The sequence below is a fragment of the Phalacrocorax carbo genome, chromosome 3 (genome assembly GCF_963921805.1).
Source record: "Phalacrocorax carbo chromosome 3, bPhaCar2.1, whole genome shotgun sequence".
NCBI classification, from domain to species: domain Eukaryota; kingdom Metazoa; phylum Chordata; class Aves; order Suliformes; family Phalacrocoracidae; genus Phalacrocorax; species Phalacrocorax carbo.
In genome coordinates, this window is record NC_087515.1 from 79,314,502 (window position 1) to 79,336,579 (window position 22,078).

A 22,078-nucleotide genomic window follows, 5' to 3' on the forward strand; every position below is an offset into this window, starting at 1 on the left:
CTGATCACAAAAAATCTATCCCGCATCCAAGTGCCACCTGCATTAGCCAGCATGACCCATCAGATTTTTCATAGACGTGAAGGGGGGAAAAGGTGAGCCTCAGGATCCTTACCTTGTGCCGGTTCAAGCCACATTAGATAACATCACCTGGGAGCCGCATGTGATATGTTGGTGTAGGCTCTGATGGCCCATGAAAGCTGTGGGCAATTAGATGTGTAGCTCCTCGCTGCTGGGTTGCTGTGGCAGCCAGGGTAATAGAAAGACTGGCTATGGCAGTGGAGGGGGCTATGAAAGTTAGCAAAGCCAGAACTTACTAAGTAAAAGACAAAACAAGAAATGCTTTGGAAGACAGGTGAACACTTGCTCGTGTTTTGTGAATCTGGACAGGAGGGCCCTTGCTTCTGGGACTGCCTGGTACATGGTGCCTACAGCAGGGCCCAGGCTTGCACCTCCATGGGAGGAAGCTGAGCCAGCTGAAAGGGGGGAACCAAAATAGCTTGTGTTTAAGCTATTTCCATTTGACAGGTTTCAAAGCAGATTCAGAATCTTTTTCATGAGGCATTACTGATTTTTGCTTGGTGGTTCTTCAGTTTTTCTCCTCCCCCATCTTGCTCTCTTTTTTAGCCTTTTAGATTAAAAGATTAAAAGGCTTTTCCTCCTTTATCTGTCTTTATCTATCTTCTGTTTCTCTCTATCCTTTTCCAGCTCACTACAAAATAAATGGAAACACACACACACAATGGCATTTCCAGTTCCATGGAAATAAAATATGCATTTTTTTCCTTGAAAAGTCTTGGTCCCTGTTTAATCAGCAGCATTCCCCAGCTCCTTAGGATTTATTTGTTTGCAGTAATTATACAGAGTACATCAAAGTGCCTTTCAGAAAGGAGTAACACACAGCATCTGCCTGAAGAACATTCATCTGTTGGCAAAATGAGTGCAGAGCAGGAGATTAAAGCAATTAAGAGAGTAACAGAAGAAAACTGTTGGTGGTGATGTGCAGTTTGCTGTTTGTGCTGGGACGGTGCTGGCTGCGGGCAGCAATGAGAAAAGTAAGGGTGCAAGGTGAGGAGTTGCACCACCAGCAGCTGGGCAAGCTGGGCAAGAGAAATACGTCCCCACCTCTCACTAAAAATAAGCTGCATATGGAGGTTTGAGGAATCAGGTACTTTATGGTGGGTTTCTTCATGGAGGAGGTAAGGTTACAGAAGAGATTTAAACAGAAAGGGGGCAGTGGCTTGCTTCACTTCAGCAGAGAAGCCAAAGTTAAGGAAAATGTAGTGAGGCTGGGGGTGAGTCCTGGGATGGGGTCCTGGGGCAAGCCCAGCTTCCCGGTGCGGTGCGGCGCAGCGCACCAGTGTGACGGGAAACTGGTTCTGTGGGATCATGGGGAGATGAGGGGATAAAAAGACCCAAGAAAGGGGAATTGGTGAGTTCCTAGCTGCTGGGACTGAGATTGACCAGGGACATCAAGCAGCAGCAGAGAAGGTGGGAAAATAAAGGATTTGTGAAGGGGAACTAAAGCTTTGGGGCCCAGGTATGTTGTGTTTATATGGCAGAATAAACCCCAGAAGACATATCAGAAAATCCAGCTGAGCTGCAGCACTGGGCAGGGAGAAATGAAGCAAAGACTTCATAAAAGATCTTATACCTACATATAAACACATGCACAGGTTCATGCTCTATATGTGCTCTTCCTAATTTCTGGATGAGATTATTAGTTATTAATGGGTGAATGCAGCTTATTTTGCAGTTACTGCACTTTGCTCTAGCTATCTCACTTCTTGTGTCTCAAATTATTTGTTTTGCAATCAAAAAATTGCTGTTAAATATTTTAAGCCAGTACTAAGCAATATAAATCAGGGAGATTCATCATGGTGGTAGCAGAACAGAAATGCACTAAGTACTTCAGCTGCAGAGAATCCCAGTATATGACACCTTGAAACTTTCAGATAACACAGTCATTTCCATCTAGTCTGTTCTAGATAGAGCTTTTTGTGAATTTTATCAATGCTGATTTATAAGCATACGAAGTACATTATAAACTACCTGGATAGAAAAGCCTCTTTAGGTACTGCTAGAAGCTGGAGGCAGAAAAGATCGATTGCAGCCTCTCCCGTCTCCCTCTGCCAGTGCAGAACTGTTGCTGTGTTGCTGCACTAAGACACAAAACTATACAACCCCGATAAATCTCCTTTTCATGATGTACACTTTGGTGTAACATAAAGGCAAGGGAGAATGGAAGAGAATGGAGGAGCTGGTCTGAAATCAGGAGGAACAGACCAAAGAAAAACTTCTTCTAAGGGCTGGATCCCTATGTCATCGAAATCCTTTGCCTTCACTCATGGGTATGCAGTGCCTAAACAATTTGCCTGTGCTGTAAGATAGGACTGAAGCCTCTCCATTGCAACACAAGACATTTACTCACTCATCCACAAGCAGTTAAAAAAAAATCCTCGGTGGGTTATTTATACACATGAGAACCTTTTATTATTAAATCTAATACATTTGTCAGCAGCTAGCTTGTGAATTTACTCTACCTTTTTACTCAGTTTGGACAATAAAACCGTGTTGATCTGTTCCCAGCCAGTTTCATTCCCTGGTTCTACTGCATTAAACACAATGTGGCTGTTGTCTGGGCTGCAAACACTCTAGGGAAATCGTTTAAATAATGAAAAAAAAATTCCATATGCTGATGTTCTTGTAATCAGGACAACATTGGATTTTGGAAAATCCACTAAAAAATTTAGATTCTTGATGTTAACTGGCTGGCAGCTTCTCCTTGGGGGATTCGGCATTTCAGTTACCACAAAATATTTTTTAGCAGCTAGGACACAACGAGATGATACATGGCACAGTAAAGCCTCAGACTAAACCCTGGAGAATTCACTGCAGGTTTTATCTCCACAGTGTGACCACGGTTTCAGTGTTCATAGAATCTACATTCACAAGTGGATGAGGCTTATTTACATTTTCCTGTTCTGACTGATTAGTAGCAGCCCCCCCTTTTCTCCCCCATGGATACAATTGTGTGTTCCTATAACCCATGCAAAAGTGATCCCATAGACCAAAAAACAGGCGTGACAGCCCTGAACCACTGTCGGCAGATGCCCTGGGCTGCCTGCTCACTTGATGTCTCTCTGTAGCAGCCTCAGGGATGCTGTGGCTCCTTGGGGGCACGTCTCTGCGCCACTCTGCCTTTACAAGCAGTGAGCAGCTCGGCTCCACTGCCACAAACCAGATGTTGCTCCCTGTAACACTTTCCTTGTCCAGCCAAACCATGGTAGCCACAGGCTGGTGTGGAAAAGGTCCAGTCGTAGCCCAGCTGTGCAGAGTGCAGATGGATGCACCAGGGAGTGGTGTTGACATGGTGTAGAAATGCCTGCTAAGGAGTGACATCATATTTTCATCGCACTGCATGTCTGGATGGGCAATGGAGCTAAAAGGGATGGGCTGGTGCTGTAATCCCAGAGTAAATCACAGCAGGCAGAGCTGGAAAGTCTTAATCCATCATAGGAAGCTCTTATCTTTAGATAGATGCATGCAGGCTCAAGCTACAAGGAAGATAAGGTGCATGGTCTGCTTCTGACTGGACAGAAATGTGTGAGGCTGTTTGGCAGACACAGGAAAAGGTATTTTTAAATCTGATATTAACAGATAAGATAGCAGTTCAGAACCAAGGCATATCTTTCACACTTTTAAATACTGTTTAGATCTCTCTGCTCTTTCCCTCTATGGCTTACACTAGGTTAAACTCACCTGAAGTATCTCCTTCTGCGTTTCTGCATTTTATTTTTGTGCTTCTCCACTTTTATTTTGCCTTCCATGAAGGCTGTAATGCAGGGTTTCTAACATCCACAGCTGGTTAGAACTGTCCCCTTCCACTCTTCCCCACTGCCTCCCAGACAGGGCAAATGCCATCTTTGGGTGGGGAGCAGGAGCCAAGCTCAGGAACTATAAAATACAAGCAAAGATAAAACCATACAAGGAGTCTCTCAGTGAGATTTTGACACTGTGGCTGGCTCCTCTCAAAATGACCAGAAAATGAGAAAAGACCATCCCTGGCTGGGGGAGATGAGAGGTCTGAGGAAGCTATGATATCATGCAGCTTAAAATACGGAGTTCACAGCTGGTCAACCCATTATAGAAAATATATGGTAGCACTTAAAAAGTTACAGGGAAGGGTTGGAGGGCAAAGCCCATCACTAAATGATATGAGGAATAGAAGACAAGACATAAAAAAAGGAAGAGTGGGGGTAGAAAAAGAAAAGAAAGAGAAAGAAAAAGAAGAAGAAAGAAAGAAAGAAAAGAAAGAAAGAAAAGAAAGAAAGAAAGAAAAGAAAGAGAGGAAAGAAAGGAAGAAAGGAAGAAAGGAAGAAAGAAAGGAAGAAAGAAAGGAAGAAAGGAAGGAAGAAAGGAAGGAAGAAAGAAAGGAAGAAAGAAAGGAAGAAAGAAAGGAAGAAAGAAAGGAAGAAAGAAAGAAAGAAAGAAAGAAAGAAAGAAAGAAAGAAAGAAAGAAAGAAAGAAAGAAAGAAAGAAAGAAAGAAAGAAAGAAAGAAAGAAAGAAAGAAAGAAAGAAAGAAAGAAAGAAAGAAAGAAAGAAAGAAAGAAAGAAAGAAAGAAAGAAAGAAAGAAAGAAAGAAAGAAAGAAAGAAAGAAAGAAAGAAAGAAAGAAAGAAAGAAAGAAAGAAAGAAAGAAAGAAAGAAAGAAAGAAAGAAAAGATCTGTATTGACTGTGAGGAAAAGAAGTTAATGGGGAATTTAGTTGGAGCAAATACATATGATTGAGCAGGTCATGGAGTAAAAGGTTATGAAATGACACAAAACTATTAGCCTAGAAGGAAGGGCTGTTTTCCTGGGGAGCTACCAGTGTGTAAAAGAGGACCTCCCTGGTTTGGGGATCAGTGTCCAGCATGCTCAGAGGTGGGGGTGCAGGTTTCCATTGGTGCCCCATGCAACCTTCACCCAGATGCAGCTGCTCCGTGGCTGTGCAGGATTTGGCCTCTTAATTGGGAACAGGGACCCTGGTCCCAGTTCATTACCCTGAACTCAAGCTTTGCCATTCAAGCAGCAATCTGGGGACAAACCCAGAGGAAGGCATAAGGGTATCAGGAAAGGGAAAGCTGGATAAATGAGTGAGATGCATGGAAGGGGAACAGCTTGGGGAAGAAAAAGCTATGCAGGGCGGTGGCACAGGAGGAGGGAAAATAGAAAAGGGGGACAGGAAAAGAGCTGGAAAAATGGGAAAAGGGTGATGCTGCTGGCATGGGAAAGCAGCATTAGAGCTGGTGCAAGGTTGAGACAGTGGGAATGTGGTGGAGAAAGCAGTAGGAAGAGATGATGGGGAAGAATGGAGGGAGGAGCAGGTGGGTGGTATAAGAGAAGGGAGCCCAAAACAGATAAAGGTAGAGAGGGATGTAACATGAGAAGTGATGTGGAGGCAGCAACAGGTGAGGAAAGCAACACAAGACATGTTTGGCCTGGGAGGATTGGAGAGAAGGCAGACTGGAGAGGACAGGAATGTCTCTGGAGTGCAGAAAGAGCTTTTACCCTTAGGAGAAATTTAGCAGAATAAGTTGGTTGGGTTTTTAAAAATTAAGATAAAGAAGAAAAGTGAGAGATTAGATCTGCTGAGGAAAACATTAGCTAAGGATCATCTTCATGGGTATACAGTCTTCTCCATCTCCTGCTTGACTTGAAATTTATTTCCATTTGCTTTCCTAATGCACAATGGAAGGCATAATTTCTTTGGCTTTCTGGAGTGTCTCTATTCCCAGACACTCCCAAAAGTTCACTGTATGTGTTCTGCATTCACACATGAAGTACACATCCATGCAGCACTCTGTAGTGGCATACAGATACTGTCGAGGCAAAGGTTACAGAGGTGAAAGACAAAACAAGTATTTTTCTTCATCCTAATGGAGAACTGTGGTCCACAGATGACAGATAACCTGACCAAGGTCACCCCAGAGGTCTGCAGCAGAGCTGGGATGCGAGTTCTAGGTTCTCATGCTGTTTTAACTCTCAGCTCACCCATCTTCAGGAATTTGGCTAGGAACCATACAGGCTGCTACTTTAAAGAAATGTGCATTTTTAAATTGGGAAAGCAGCTGCTTTTTTTCTCTTCTCCTTTGCTGCATTTTAAGGTGTGCTGGATGTAACAGACTTGCACTTTTCAGTCTGGTTGCCTGTGGACCATTCATGGAAAGGAAAACTGCCAAAATGGCTTGAGCATCTCAGGGTAGTGAACAGTTGTAACGGAGACTACTGTGCTCAGAGCAAAGGTTCGAAACAGCTTTCTCATAAATCCTGCTTTAAAACATTGCGTAGTAATTTCTCAGTAGTGTGTGCCCTTCTGCTGACTATTAGAAAATAAAATACAGAAGTGCAACGGAATACAGAAGGGCTAAGCCACAGATTTATGAAACTGTTCATTTTAAACCTCAGTAGAGAGTTATGTTTTCTTCTTTTGTCTTAGAAAACATGTTTTTCCCTAATTGGTCAAAGCGGGATTAGTAGCTGTGAAAGCCATGCACTTTACAAGGTCTTCTGGGAGCTTACAAAATGCAGAAATTTTTATACATATCGTTGGTCGAGCCCCAACTTGCGCAGCTTCTCTGTGATACATACTAACAGGGAGCTGGAGAAATATGAACACAAAAAGCTTCCATACTCTTTTGTAGCTTCTGGACAGTGGAGCCCATCCCTCCTGCTGCCTCCCGTGCCACCATAAGGGGCCCTGGACCACTTACCTGAGCCCTCACCATGGTCCTCTCCCACCCTCTGCAGCTCCTTCTCAGAGTGGAGGAGATGTCTGTCATAGGATCAGAGGACAATTCATGTGGGAAGGGACAACAGGAGGTCTCTGGTCCAACCCCTTGTCGAAAGCAGGGTCAGCTATGGGGTCAGACCAGGTCTTAGGGCTGTGCTGGGTCTGGAAATCTTCCAGTGCCAGAGACTGCACAACCTCTCTGGGCAACACCTGCCACTGCCCCGCTGTCCTCACAGGGAAAAGGTTTCTCTTGACATCCAATCTGAAGCTTTCATTTCAATTTTTGCCTATTGTCTCTTGTTCTCCTGCCGTGTACCACTGTGAATAGACTGGCTCCATCTTCTTGGTGACGTCCCCATGGGTCCTGTGGGGCTGCTGTCAGATTCCTACCCCCAAGATGCCTCTCCCCTAGGCTGAACAAGACCTGTTCCCCCAGCCTCTCCTCACAGGGCAAGTGCTCCAGGCCCCAGGCATTTTGATGGCCCTCTGCTGAACTTACCCATTTGCCCATTTCTGTCTGGTATTGCAGCGACCAAACCTGGATGCCAACTTAGACCCCTGTGGTACGCCACTTTTTACTGGCCTCCATACAACCCATTAACTGCCACCCTAAGCCTGGTCATCCAACCAGTTTCTCACTCATCCCAACCATAATGTTCTAACTTGGATGCAAGAATATTGTGGGAGAAGGTGTTGAAAGCCTTGCTAAAGTCAAGGCAAATGACACCCACCGCTCTCCCTTTGCCCATAAATCCAGTTGTTTTATGATACAAGAAAGTTAGGTTGGGCAGGTGTGATTCATCCTTGGTGAATCCGTACAGATTGTCCCCAGTCACCTCCATCTCCTGCTCTATTGCTGGGAGGGGGGGTCATGAAATGCAGCTGTCTTCTCCTGCACTGAAGTGTCATCAGGAGCTGTGTCACCTTTCGGGGGCATAATGGCTCTCTCTGTGTGCTGAAAGTCCCCTGGGCCTGCCTGCCTCTTCCCTCCCATGTGGGGGTCTCTCCTGGGGCTGGGCAGACTGCTGCAGGGCATGGGCTCACAGAGACACGGTCGCTCAAGGTGCGTCAGTTTGTGCAGTTTTACAAAGCAGTCCACACTCAGCAGGGAGCACAGAAGCTGACCAGCACCTTTTAAAACTGTACAAGTTAAAACCTGTAACCACAAATCCTTGAACGCACAGTCTCATTTTCCCTAATCTAATTGTGACCTGCATTTCCTCAGGAGCTTCTTTTGGTCAGGAGGAGGTGAGTCTGATGAGCTGCTCTAGTAATCTACTGACCGCTCCTGTCAACTTGAAGATCAGGAGCTCTGAAAAGGCTTGCTTAGAAAACTGGCTGCTTGACACAATCCCTGCTCCCCCCTGCCCAATGAAGACATGAATATCACTTTTCAAATTCCCGGAGCACCTTCGACCGGGGCATGTTTCAAACAGTAATGAATGGAGGCTCCTGCTTGGTCTGTGGCAACAGGCATCATTACTCCCATTTTGGAGCCCAAAGCAGAAACATGTGAAATAAATCGATCTGGATCAAGAAAATAGTCTTAGGCAGCGTCAGGAAGAGAACTGATGGCATCTCGCCCCTCATCATAGGCATGGTCTCACACCCAACTCATGGGTGTCCTTCTACGGGGAGCTTTCACACACACGTCTTATTTAACATAAACTACTGAGAGAGTCTGACATCAGTCAAAAAATCCCTGGTGTCTGCTCACAAATTTTGGAGTCATTTATATCCATAGTAATAAAAGCTGTGTGCTGTTTATTTAGCAGGGATTTTTTAATGTGCTGTTTGTTGTTGTGATAGTCTGTGTCTTCTTCATATTGTAATCATATTAAAAGAGCATTCTTTTCCTGGAATAAAGAGGTAATGATTCACAAGAGGCATAATTATTCCATGCGGTGCAGGCAGGATGCTGCAGAAAGAGCTGTCTTCTTTATGTGTAAGAGGCTTTTATTGCAAGTGTTCTACACAGTAATTAAATTCCTTTGAATGAGAAGGCTTGATTGGATTTTCTTTGGTTTATTGGGAGGAGTCTGAAAAGCAAGGTATTTAGCTCGATTCCTATACAATTTTGGCATCTGTTGGAGGTTAGGGAGAAAGGTTCAGAGTGTCTGATTCCCGTTTCTATTATGCCAGTGTTATGTTAGCTAAACTCCGTTGAATTCAATTGAACTATACCCTATCTGTATTTGTGTGAGAATCAAGCTCAGAAACCCCTGGCAGAAAGCAGCAGGATACCTGAACGCATGCTGTAAGAATCCAAATTATCTAAGGGAGAAAAGCCTTGCTAATGGGAAGTTACTTGTGTTTGCAAAAGCAAGTGCCTAAAAGTGAGGAAACTTCACATTTACAGCAGGCCTTCAGATCTGATATTTGCCGTATGGCAAGTTCAGCCTTGGCCCACAACAGGACAAAGTTTTAAAAGAGAGCAGCAAGAAAATACAAAGTCAGGCAATCATGTAACAAACATCTGTGCTGTGGCTTGACACACAAGCCAGGATGCTGGCATGGCACAACTCTTGAGCATTTGACTTGTCAAACTAAATCATGTTTGTTTAATGTCAACTACTGTATGCAGCTGCCAAGGTTTGTTTTTTTTTTTTCAAAGGAAAAGAGTAAAAATGTAAGTTAAAAGGAAAGCTCTAATATATACAGCCTCAACATGTATTAGCAATGAGGTTTGGGTCTTGTAGCATAAATTACAGCATAAATTCTTGTTACTCAATAAGGCTACACAATACATTGGGAGGAGAGTGTTACTCAGGCAGGTAAGGAAATGTGCAACACCACATGGGGCAGTTTCACCCTGCTCAGATGTGTCTGGAGGGACAGTATGCACGGTGAGGAAAGTGGTATTTCCAAGAGCTCAAAGAAATGTCAAAGGGCAATGGGAGGCACTTTCCTAATCTGGGGATTCCCTGCCTGCCTGACATTAATACCTTGTTTCAGCCAGTGAGAGTGGGAATCTCTGGAGCACAGGTTGCCAGTATTTGTAGGTGTTACATGAAGGTTTGGATATCAGATAGGTTTCCAGGGACTCTGCTTGTATCCCGGTGGTGGTGTAGAGGGTGCTGGGGCTGGGCGAAGGGAGGGAAAATGGCAATGGGAATGAGGAGGAGGAAGACCTTTGACTATGTTTTGTGAAGACAAAAAAGGCAAGTAAGAAGGAGCTTGGACATCAAAGCCTGTTGGAAGGAGACTGGGACTGGCCAGAGGAGGACAACGACACTGACGTGGAGGTCTCAGTCAGAGAGCAAAGCAAGATGGACCTGAACTTAGGTCCGTGATGCTGGCATGTGTGTCTGAACCTGAGCCAGGTCCAAGTGACTCAATCACTTGTCTCTGCCCATGATAAACCTTGGGTGTGCTCATCAGCTATCAAGCCTCTTCTCCTTGTGGGATACTAGGACTGATGGATTTCTCCAGCTGAGGATATTTTCTGATTAATTTTGGTAATTGCAGCCAGAACGCTTTGGTTTATTACCTTCACTCCTGTCTACTGGCTGTCAGGTGCTATGAACCCAACAAACTGCCTGTCCTGTTGTCCTCCTCTGCGTTCTTCCTTTCAACTTTCATGTTTTTAAATGAAAGACAGAGCAAACAATCGCTGCACAATCCTCCAGTCTTAGCGGTATTCAGGGAGCACCATGAGGCAAAAGGGACCTGCCAGTCAGTGGCCCAGGATTTTATGGAGAATATTGCCATAAGCCAACACGGATGAGTCACACATCAAGCCATATTTTCCCTGTTGTGACTCTACTGACTTCCGAGTAGCTGTGCTTCCCTTCATTAATTATTAATTCTCAGCAAGGATCCCTCCTGAAGCCAGCTGTCTGTACAGGAAGTGAGAAATAGAGTTAAACTTTTTGCCAAAAAAAGGGAATTTTGGCCAAAAAAAAAATATTTAAAGGGCTAAATTAAAATTGGTTCTGTTTTACTGATGTTTCTTTTATGTCTTGGCTTCCTGAGCAGAAACAGTCATACCTGAGGACTACCTGGTTGATCCTGCGAACATGAAGCGGTACAGTGTGGATCCTGCCGATTCTGCCTTCAGTTGCATGGGGTCCATGTATGCCATGCGGCAGAGTGCTGCAGATGGACGCCCTGCTGGAGGCTCCTCTTCCTCCTGTAGCCATCGTCCTGCCCAGATATCTTCAGGAGGGTCCTCGTCTACTGGCCTGCAACATCAGACCTCCAGCCCAACGAGGAATGGGACCTATCTCGAAGGAAACAGAAGTGGTAATATAACATCTTCCATTTAGCAATGTGTGTTGGTATGCTGGTGCCATGCTGGAGTCTTAACTCACTCCCAAATTCCCAGGAAAATTAGTGAGGTTGATCTGGGTTGAAATCCATCCAGACCACACACGCTTTCATTTAGAAGGAGAAATAATAACCTGTGTAAACACAAAATCAATCTGTTCATCATTAAGTAAAAAGGTGAATGTTTTCTAATGCTGTTATTAATTATGTAAACATACGTATTACGTATAATTGTGTGGCAATCACAACTGCCATTATCAACTTACAGGTATAAATATAAATATTAACGTTAAGGCATTCCTTATACATTAGATTGGTACTGCCTGCAGGCAGGTACCTGTCATTTGTGTGACACCAGTTGTGTACAAGATATGATGCTGAGCAAACCTAAATATTAGTGCCTACCTCAAACCATTTTAGCAAAAGGTTTTGCTTCCTAGCTGTGTGGCCCATCCTGCCCCTTTAATCATGAATCAGGCCAGATTTTCCTTGAAAAAGAGTGCCCAGCAAAACATATATTTTAAGAAATCATCCAGCTATTGCTCAAGGCTCTTCTATCTTTCAGGAAGCAAAGTCACAAGTTTATCTGCAAATTCAAGGGATGCCATGGGAACCACTGCATTCAATATCTCATCTTCTTCCCTCTCTTTGTATTTTTGTCCAGCTACCCTGCTAGGATTTATGTTTGCTGCATCAGTTGCTCTGCCCATTACCTCTATTCCCTAGTAGCCATGATTTTTTTCTTTAGAAATGACCTGGGTTCAATAAAAGGGTTAGCTAATTTCCTAAACTTCTGTTAACTTTGTCTTTGTTTGCATTTTCCAAGCTCTCCATTAACAGGTCTTTATCAGTAGTGATTCAAACAGTGTCTTCACCCCTTACTAATTATTCAAACTTCATTTATGCATTTTTCATCTTGAAGATAGATCTAACAAAGGATTTGAGTCTCAGCCATTCTTAAGTCATTAATTTCTTTCCCTTCCTTATTTAATAATCGAATCTACTGTCACTCTAGTATATATTTTTTTAAATCTTGATATATTTGCAGAAGCCTTGCTGGTTCCCCTAGCTCCTTTGTCTACCATTAGCTCATTACACTGTCTTTCTGCCCTTACATTTCCCCTGGAAACTGCAAGTGATTCTGCATATTCTTGCTTGGTAGCCACTCCAGAGCCTCTCTCCAGTAGCTGCAGACTACTTTGTATAATTCCTTTACATCCCTCACCTCCCCAACACCTGTATTATTTCTTGTTCCTGAACTTCAGCTACTTAGTATTTTAGAATATTATTCTTCCAAGACACTTATTGCCAGTATTGACCCTTGTATTTCATTGTTTATCTAAGTTTGCCTTCTAAATATTCAATACCTACCCCAAACCATTGCTCACTCTGTTATTATTCTCTCATACTTGTTTCCTTGGTTTATCCCCATGTTACTCTATTATACAGAGCACAACTAAGCGTTTGGTTCTCATAATTATTTTTTCTTTACTTATACAGTCAACTTTATTCAAAGCAAAGTGGATAGTATAGAAATACACTACTGCAAACAACTTTTAAAAGATTGTCACTAAGAACCGGGGGCCTCAGTTACAAAGAAAAGGAAATGAAAACCCACTTTCTTTCAGATCTTGTTCAGTGCCTCTTGGGCAGGCATAATCAGGTGCTGGGAGGACAAGAGGCTTACTGTGCACAGGATTAGTTTTCCCCTCTCCCACTGCTTCCCTAGAGCCTCCTAGCAGAACTGGAACCCTTTCGTCAAGCTTTTTAGTTGGCAGCTGTGAGGACTCAAGATTTAACAACATTATTACTTGCTTGCTTTGAAAATATCATTCTGCTTGAGATTAGTTGTTATCTCTATGTAATACATAGGGAGGGTCAGAGCAGTTCAGAGCAAAGGCCTGTCTAGCCATGCATCCTGTCTCCAGCATGAGACAGCAGCACACCCCCAGGAAAAGGATAAGTGCAGAGATGGTGGTGCTTACCTTCAGAAAGTTGTGACTCAGGGTTTCCTGAACCAGAAGTGGTGGATTCATATTTAGTAACCCTTGATAGATCTTTCTTCCCTGAATCACCCAATGGCTTATTGAATGCTTTGCACATTTTTAGCACCCACAAAATACCATGGTAGGGTTCCTGTGCTTAAAAATGTGTTGTGTGGAGAAAAGCCTTGGTATCAGGGGTTTGAATCTATGTTCAAGGGGATGAAGCGTAAAATCAGAGCTCCTTAACCTTGCTTATCTAAATTACTTTCCCTTCCTGTTTCTGACTGTGAGTGCCACTGTTTCCCTGTCTCAGAAGAGTCATACAGTGGCCATGCAATAGGCTTTGCAGGTTCCTATATTTCTCTACCTTGAGACATACTAAAGCACTTTGAGGAGCAAAGAGGAAGAGAATGCTTTTGGTCCAGGCACCCATGATACTTTCTTGCTTTGAGGCAGTTACAGGTGACTTTAAGCTGCTACATATGATACTTTGGGGTAACAGGACTCATCCCAAAACTGCTTAGTATCTTTTATGTGACACACATTTGACACTTGCAAAGTCTAGCTCATCTGGGATCTCTGGGATGTTTGACCAGCTCAATAGTAAACTAACAGTTATGCAGTGAACATAATGAAAATGGCTATTAATTTGCTGATATTGATCATTTATAATTATTAACAATTTATTAGTCCCGGTATCATCCATTGTAGATTACAGTCTACCATAAAGGTACGTGCAAACCCATATGGAGGTGGGTTTGCTGTCAAGGTCTCCAACAGGAGAAATAGCAACCCTTGTGCTCTACCAATATGCATCACTTTACATCAGCACAAACAGCTAGCGCATGTTTGTGCCACCGCCATTCATTGCATTTCTTCTGATCCACCCAGATGCTTTCTGGAGCCTCCAGCAGAGAGTCTCCTGCAGTCTACAGCAGGAGCTGTGTCCTCTGAGGCAGAGCAGAGCCATTTGCTCTCAGACACAGCCAGGCAGTTTTCAGTGGTTGTGATGTGCAACACAGTCACACCCATGAAGTCAAGGTGCCCACAGATTAAAATACAAATTCTGGCATTAAAGAAACTGTGCTGTTTCCGGTCACAGCCTGGTTTCATCTCCTCCTCGGTTTGCGATAGCTTCAGCTCTGTAACACTGGAATTCCCACCATAGAGTCCTACAAAGCATCGCCTGCTCCTTCTTAAAATTAGAGACTGTGTTTCTTCGCAGCCATCGTACTTTCACCCACCATGCAGCTTTCACTTTTACTAGCAATCCCACACTTTTAATATACACATCTTTTTGCAGTTGCCTTAGTGCAGCCACACTAGAATTTGATTACCGTTTTCACACAGTCTTTCTTGCAAAGGTCTTTGGAATCTGCGCTCTCACTACGATGCTTCTCTGTGTGTTTTTGCTCTTTCTAGGGATAATTTATATGCTGCTGAATCATAAGTGAGCAAAGATGAGTAAGTGGTGCGTGCCAGTCTCTGTTCTTATCCTCCTCGGTTTGCATATTTACAAGGCAGGGATGGGCAGGACTCATTAAAAAAAGGAAGAATTTCTCTCTGAAACCTCAAACCAATCCTCTTTATTTATGGATATTTTTGAAAAATAGCTTGCCTTATTTATCATGGTGGGCAAATATCATGGAAAAAACCATAACCATAAAACATATCTCAGTGCATAGCAGAACATGTCTTTCAAGCAGAATGGATGAGATTAAACCTCAAAGCTCTCATTAATGCGATTGGAAGCTTGATGCCTAATTCTCCATGATTATGCTAAAAAATTCCAAAAACAAAAATCCTCATTTCAGAAAGCCAGTTGGGGCTGCTAATAGATAAACATGCACTTTCCTGTCATCATTTGCCAAATTGAAGCTCTTAAATCAGGAAAGGAATAGTCAAGGACATCATAAACCTTTCCAAGCCTGCTTACATAACAAAGCCTTTATTCCAAGTATGAAGAATTGTGTGTTCAACCACAACATAATAACCTTAACCTTGCCCTGTAGCTTGTTATTTTTATGTAGATTTTATTATCCAATATTAGCAGTTAATTATTATCGCCTGAGGGCCTTTGTTAAAGAAGCAATCCTGCTTGCTAATACATTTATTTCCTGAAAACATTTGGGTGCACAGGGTTTGAAGCTTCTCTTTTTCCAGAATAATCCTGCAAGCACCCTGCGGGGGCCAGATCCAGCATCTCCCCAAGGCAGTGGCAAAGGAGCTGCCGACGGCATTGCGGGGCTCAGCACTGGGTACCAATTCTTCAGCGAACACAGCCTGCCTGTTAACTTTTGAGGACATTTGCAGCCCGAAAAGTTCGATGCTTTCAGTGAGCTGCCTATTTTCCCCCTGCCCCTGCAAAAGAGAGGCAAATCAACAAAAGCCCAAATAAATATTTAATGCTAGCCCATGGCTGCATCTCATGCAGCTGGATGCTAGGCTGCTCTTGCAGCAGTCAGAGGAGCACCTGCAACGTTGCATCCCCACACGGTTCGTGCCATGCCGGGAGTGGGAGCAGCCACTGCGCTGGTGGGACAAGGACTCTGCCCTGCCACGCCACAGGGCTGAGGCCACCAGCCAGGTGGTGCACGGCATCTCCTGCAAGCACCTGCCAGTGCAAACAGATGTGCTAAACTCAATCTTCTTTCCAGAGTTCTCTGCTGATCGTTGCTTGTCAACCCCCTGCCGCGCCCATAAATATCCCGTAACTGTGTTCTCCCACACACCTGCTTTCTGATGCCTCTCCTCTTCTCCTGCTTGGTTTGCCCTAGACTTTTAGAAAAGTGTCTTCTACAAAGCTTTCCTTCTGTCCTTGTTTATAGTGGGAGATGGTTTGTTTTTAAAAATAATTCCCATTTCTCTGCGTCTTTGAGGGTCTGTTACTTCTGCTTAGTTTCAGTAGATCTGCTGTTCCTTATTATCTGCTCCAGTGCAATCAGAGAGAACCTTTTAAAATTTCATTCCCACCCCCTTCCCCTGAGGCAAAGAAATCATTTAGGCCTGCAGCAATATTAAAGTTCATCTGTCACTCCCTTTCCACTCTTATCTATCAATGACCGTACTCCCTCTGGGCTCTGTTTGTTTGCCAAGAATGTGTTTAGGGAGTCTGTTATTTATCTTTCCTTCTTTTGCAGGTTTAACTCCATTTTAGCATTGGATTTCCTTGTCATGCCCCTGCAGTCATTTGGCCGTTGGCTTTCTCTCTCTCCATCCTCCTTCTCAGGAAGGTGCTGAGGCCAGAGGTGGGAGGCAGAAAAAAGCCTGCATGGGGTTAGAGTTCAGACCAAGCCAGGCCAAGTCGTTCCATTGGCTTCGCTACCCTTTGGACACTGACCTGGTATCTCCAGCCATTTCTGCACAGGCAATGGCCTCAACTGGGATGCCCTGAGACCTTCCCCTGCAGAGGAACCTCTTCACTCTCCTTCCCCAACACTGCTTCAGGCAGGAGGGGGAAGTGCTTCCCTCTGATTACCTAAATTTCCATATCCCATTCCATTAATTTGACAAATTTTTGCCACCTGTCAAAAACAGGAAATTGGATTTGACCTAGATTACGATCTCTAAAAATAATTATTGGTCGTGAGCACTCCCATCTCTTTGTAATCTGAGTATTCATTATCATCTTGATTAATTCTGATGACAGGATGGCATAGGATACCCGGGAGACATGAGACTTCCTCATTTATCTAATTCTTAGGTTAAGTGTGAATACCTTCAGATAAGAAAAAAATGTATAATACTTGCCCTGCTGCCATCAAACACTTTTGTGCGTAATGTAATCTTTCAGCAAAGTGATGCTTTGCCTGTACCCCATGCCTTTGTGTAGACATGAAATGATTTTCTTTTGTAAATAGAGAGATTACACTTAAATGTGAAAGCTACGATGTTAAAAAGCCAGAGTAAATTAAACAACAAAATACATTTTAAAAGATATGGAAAAACAGATTGTTTCTAGACTCACCAGCTACACACTGTGCTCAAGATATTTGCCTGCAAGCTGGTGGTATGCCAGTTTTATTAACAACATTTAAAGGTAGCCCATTACACACATGTAAAATAACACATCTTAATTCATGAAAAAGCAGCAGAGAATCCAGGACTTGACTCTAGATAGGTAAATAAAGACAAAACAATCTTTGAACAACTAGTATCTACACATAATTCATGTTTTTATATTATATTATACCTCAGGTAGGGATTTGAAAGGGTTATTTTCACCTGCTAGGACCTCAAAGAGTACTAGCCATGCAGTCTCTTTAGAAAGGTCATTTTTATATTTGTCCTTAAAAAAATCAGATTTATGCTATTGATTGCTAGATTGCGAAGGAATGAATAGAATCCCCCTGTCATTTCAACCTTTTCTTCTCATCCCCCTTCCTTTCATTACAGAGATTTTCAATACCTGTGAAGGCTCCCAACTGCTCTCGGCTGTCTCTGTTTCCCTTTGCCCTTTCCTGGCATTTCTGGAAGCAGCAGGTTGCAGGCAGAAGTCACTGGGCCAGGGGCTGCTCTCTCTGTGCCTGGTGTGAATCCCAGGCTAAGCCCCCTGGGCTTTCCTTACATTCATACAAATTTAAGGGAAAAAATATGATCCTCAGTCGTGGTACATCTCCCCTGACCACATTATGGCAGTAGCGCAGAAACTTCTGCAATCCTTTGGGCACGGCCAGACCATTTTCTCCCCGCTGTATTTTCCAGCTGTTTTGTGAAACCTTTGGTCTGGCGTCCCGAGGTGCCCAATATCTCCACACATCAGCTGGCACCCAGACCATCAGCAGATCAGGTAGGGGACAAACGCTCACCCCTCTGCCTCCAAGACAAGTCTCAGTTCTCCCACTTGTCCCTGACAAAGTTACTCAACATTACTGATGATCCAGGGGTTGGCCAAGATTACCCTGCTCATTTTGCACTCTTTGTTTTCATCGTTTCATGCCAAAGGCTCCAGATGGTGCCTGTACCGTTGTGTATTGCACTTATTCTGTGAGCGGAGCCCAGGGTCGCCTGAGTCCATATGAACACCAATCCTCACTGTCTAATTAAGAGGACCTGCAGCTATTCCTTGTCCTTTATATCCAGAACAGTGACTTAGCAAATGAGAGTGTAATTATCATGATATTTACATCACATCCCATTACGAAGCCCATCGACCAGATTTGCACATTCATAGCACTGCTGCTTACTGGAGTTCATCCTTCGTAACTGCAAAATATACCTCATTACATTATACTGTAAGATGAGCATGGTGGCAAGAAAAAAGATTACCAATATGCACATAAAGCCATTATTGTGCATATATGGGCAGAACCTCAGCTAATATAAATCAGCATGGCTCTGTTGAAGTCAATGGAACGACAATCTACGTAAGGCACAAACCCAGCCCACTCCATTTGCTGACATGCATTAGGATTGTGTTTTGAGTCTTTGTAAGCTCAGTATTTCTCTGGAGACTTCAGCCCTTCTCCCCTCAGCAGCTCTGATTGCCCTCTTGTCTACCTGGAGCTTCTCCAGGCTCCAGTTTAAGTACCTCTGGTCTCCCTCTACTTGCACTTTTCTGTTTCCTTTTCTGCCTTCTGTAGTCCCTGCTTGCTTACCATTTGCATCTCTCTCATTGAAAACTGAGACTTAATGGAAAGCGAGGAGCAGGTCTGGGCAAGTTACATGTTATACATCTGTGTGCTGCTGCCTGCTAATGCAAAGTTTGCTTGGTGTGGGTATAAACAAATTTGACCAGCTTTCCTGTAACCTAGCATAATATAGTTCTTGTAATAGTGAAGCAGCGTAAGTGGGGGTGCAAATTATATTCACGTGGAGGTTGGGATTTATAATTCTGTGGAGACTAAGAATAAAAACATAAATGCACTTTCATTCCAATGTGCCTTTATTCACTTGATTTAAAGCTACAGCAAGCTGAAGTGACCTTAAATCATCCAGGGCTTATACCATTAAAAAGTCACATGTACAATGTTCATCTGCTTGTGTTTTAGATTTCCAAGTAGGCATTCATTAGGGACCATCAGCATTGTGGGAGCATAAGATTAGGAGAATACAGACTAGAAACCTTCCTTTAAGTTCTAAGTCTGAATATCTGAATGCAAAGGGAAAAAACCCTATTTGCTAAATCCTGATTTTTATCCTCTAGCCTTTGCATTCAATGGCAAACTCCTTTGTTTAGTGCTGAAGTGCTTTCCCTCCAGGTGGGAGGGTGGTGTCTTCTTGAGCCAAGATCCCCGCTGCTTGCAGATCAGACAGCAGGGGCAGCTCGGTTTAAGAGCCTGGCAGCTGGCACATTTTTCCTTCCCCAGCAGGAACCTGAGGGTTTCATGTTTTTTAACGTAATTCACCAGCTGGGATCGTGTCTCATGATAAGCAGTCAGATCAGAAACTGCTCCAAGTCCCCTTCTCTCCCCGCCCCACCATTTCAGGCTGATGCTTGCACGTACAGATCCAACGTCCAATGCTGCAGTGAGGCTGCCGTATCACTGCACACTCTCAAACCAAGGAAACCACTGTGTGCCATTGTAATGTGCTGTTGTGGGCTTTTTTGTACCGATAGCCTCAAGTCCTTCACCAGAACAACAAGACACAGCTCGGCCATCAAGCAAGAATCCTTTGACTTGGACGGTGGATGACGTGGTTTGGTTTGTGAAGGATGCAGACCCACACGCTTTAGGTCCCCACGTGGAGCTCTTCAGAAAACACGTATGTAGAAGACTGCCCTTACCGCCTCTGGGTAATTTAATCCAAGCGCATGGGCAGTCCCAAGAGCTAGCCAGTACACATCACACACACACCCCCATAGCTGCTTTTGGCTGCTACAGGCACTGTTTGTGCTTATCCAGGTTGAACGCAGGGCCCTGCAAGGTGTTCAGAACCACTGGGGGGTTTGGTTGAAGCAATGTTCACTTATCACCTGAGAGGGTGCTCAAACACTGGAACAGGCTTCCTGGAGAGGAGGTTGATGCCCCAAGCCTGTCAATGTTTAAAAGGCATTTGGACAAAGCCCTTAATAACATGCCTTAGCTTTTGGTCAGCCCATAAGTGGTCAGGCAGTTGGACTAGATGATCGTTGTATGTCATTTCCAACTCTTCTCTTCTCTTCTCTTCTCTTCTCTTCTCTTCTCTTCTCTTCTCTTCTCTTCTCTTCTCTTCTCTTCTCTTCTCTTCTCTTCTCTTCTCTTCTCTTCTCTTCTCTTCTCTTCTCTTCTCTTCTCTTCTCTTCTCTTCTCTTCTCTTCTCTTCTCTTCTCTTCTCTTCTCTTCTCTTCTCTTCTCTTCTCTTCTCCTCTCCTCTCCTCTTCCCTTCCCTTCTCCTCTCCCCTCCTCTTCCCTTCCCTTCTCTTCCCTTCTCTTCTCTTCTCTTCTCTTCTTATTTCTATTTGTCCTTCAAAGGGGAGACCCTAACAATGTCCTGAGAAAACACACTTTTTGTTCCCCACTACACCAGTGTAAATTGTTTCTATGCCAAGCCTAAGAGAAAGCACAGAGTATCTGGTGCTCGTTTTTCATTGTTATGTTGGCACAAAAAAGCCTTGTCTCAATGAGAATTTTTTCCCAGGGTACCTATGATGCTTCTCTGAAGAGCATTTTTTATGTTTCTCTAGATATTTAGAAGGAAAAATGCAAAACAGCCAAGCTTTTAATCTTTTTCCCCTCAGTATTATGTAACTACATAACCAACCTTAACAGACCTGCCGACTCATTCGAGAATACGATAGTTGCTTTTGCTAGGCAATCACCAGTGGTGGAAATGATATTACCCTTAATTAGTAAAGGGGAAGACTGTAAACACACATCTGATCTGCAGTTTCTTGTTCTGCTGCTGTATATGGAGTTGGCACCAATGCATCTAATAGCATCTTCAGCCTCCTTCTCCATCCCTCCTTGATCAATTCAGTCTGGCTATGAAAATGGATTTTACCCTAATTGTGACTCGTTTGTGTTCAGCTGGAATTCATAGCTTTGGATGTAAGTGCCTGGACCTAGGTCTAAATGAGAAGAACTCCCCAGCCCTGACTCCTGAACAGCGCCTCAGGTTGCAAAGCAAGTGAGAGGCCTCGATCACCAGGTCCCACTCCTTTCCCATGTGCCAGCAGGGACGCGTGGGAATGTAGGGCTGCAGACATGCGCTGAGGAAGACAACTGATGGAATTCCAGCTACGCCCTGGATGCAGGGTTTCCAGATACTGAGGAGAGGTAGCTGAGGAGCAGATGAAAATGAAGACGAACATCGTCCTTGATGTCTGCTCACCCTAGGGAGGTACTGAGGCCATCTGCCATTCTGCAGACAGGCTGGTGGGATGAGAGCAACAGAGCCGGCACACTGGTGCTAGGATGAAATCTGCAATTACAGGTCAGGTGTCAGCCTACTTTCCCTGCCTTCTGCAGAGAAGTCAGATCTGCCTTATAAGCTGATAATGAAAACAGGACCTCCGTTGGACATGTGGGTAACCAGGCAGACAAATAAGCCACCTTCAGATTTAAAGAAACTTGCTTTAGCATGAGTTTCTGAGACTGTCAGAAGGGCCTTTGCATCAAGAGAACACTCTTCATGCAAAAGAGAGAATTGCCATGGTCTGAGGCATACAGGTACATCCCAAAGAAGAGAAACATTTAAAGTTCATCTTGTAAATATGGGCACTGCAAAAGCACCAATTTTGACTAGTTTCCACTTGCAGCAAAGGATGGCACAGCATGCTTTTATCTAGCAGCAGGGCAGTGACACGCTCCAGGCAGTCATGGGCCAGCTGCACTGAAGCATGCCACAATACTACAGCTGCTCTGTGACCAGAAAGATCAAGCTAAATTGTCACTAAAGACTGTCCTTGTCATCCTTTGTTGAGCACCCAGCACCCATGGGCTGTACTTATCATTGGTTTCCTTGTAAAATATTCCATAGTTGTGAGAACCTGGGTAAGATTGCATCACAACTCAATTCAATTACGCCTTCGAGTTATATATGTCCCTGCAATTTTTCAGCCTTCAAAACTCATCTGGATTAGCACAGAGACCCCAGGGGTGAGAGACAAGTGATTAGTCCATTAACCTTA

General features: G+C 43.9%; 1 protein-coding gene across 1 annotated transcript in view; it reads left to right on the forward strand.

Moving 5' to 3' along the window:
* SCML4 (Scm polycomb group protein like 4) overlaps window positions 1-22,078 on the forward strand; it is a 46,719-nt gene that overhangs the window by 20,280 nt on the left and 4,361 nt on the right. The window contains exons 5-6 of the mRNA XM_064448631.1: window positions 10,751-11,017; window positions 19,586-19,731. Coding sequence (XP_064304701.1) covers window positions 10,751-11,017; window positions 19,586-19,731 — 413 coding nt within the window. The remainder of the gene's footprint in view (window positions 1-10,750; window positions 11,018-19,585; window positions 19,732-22,078) is intronic.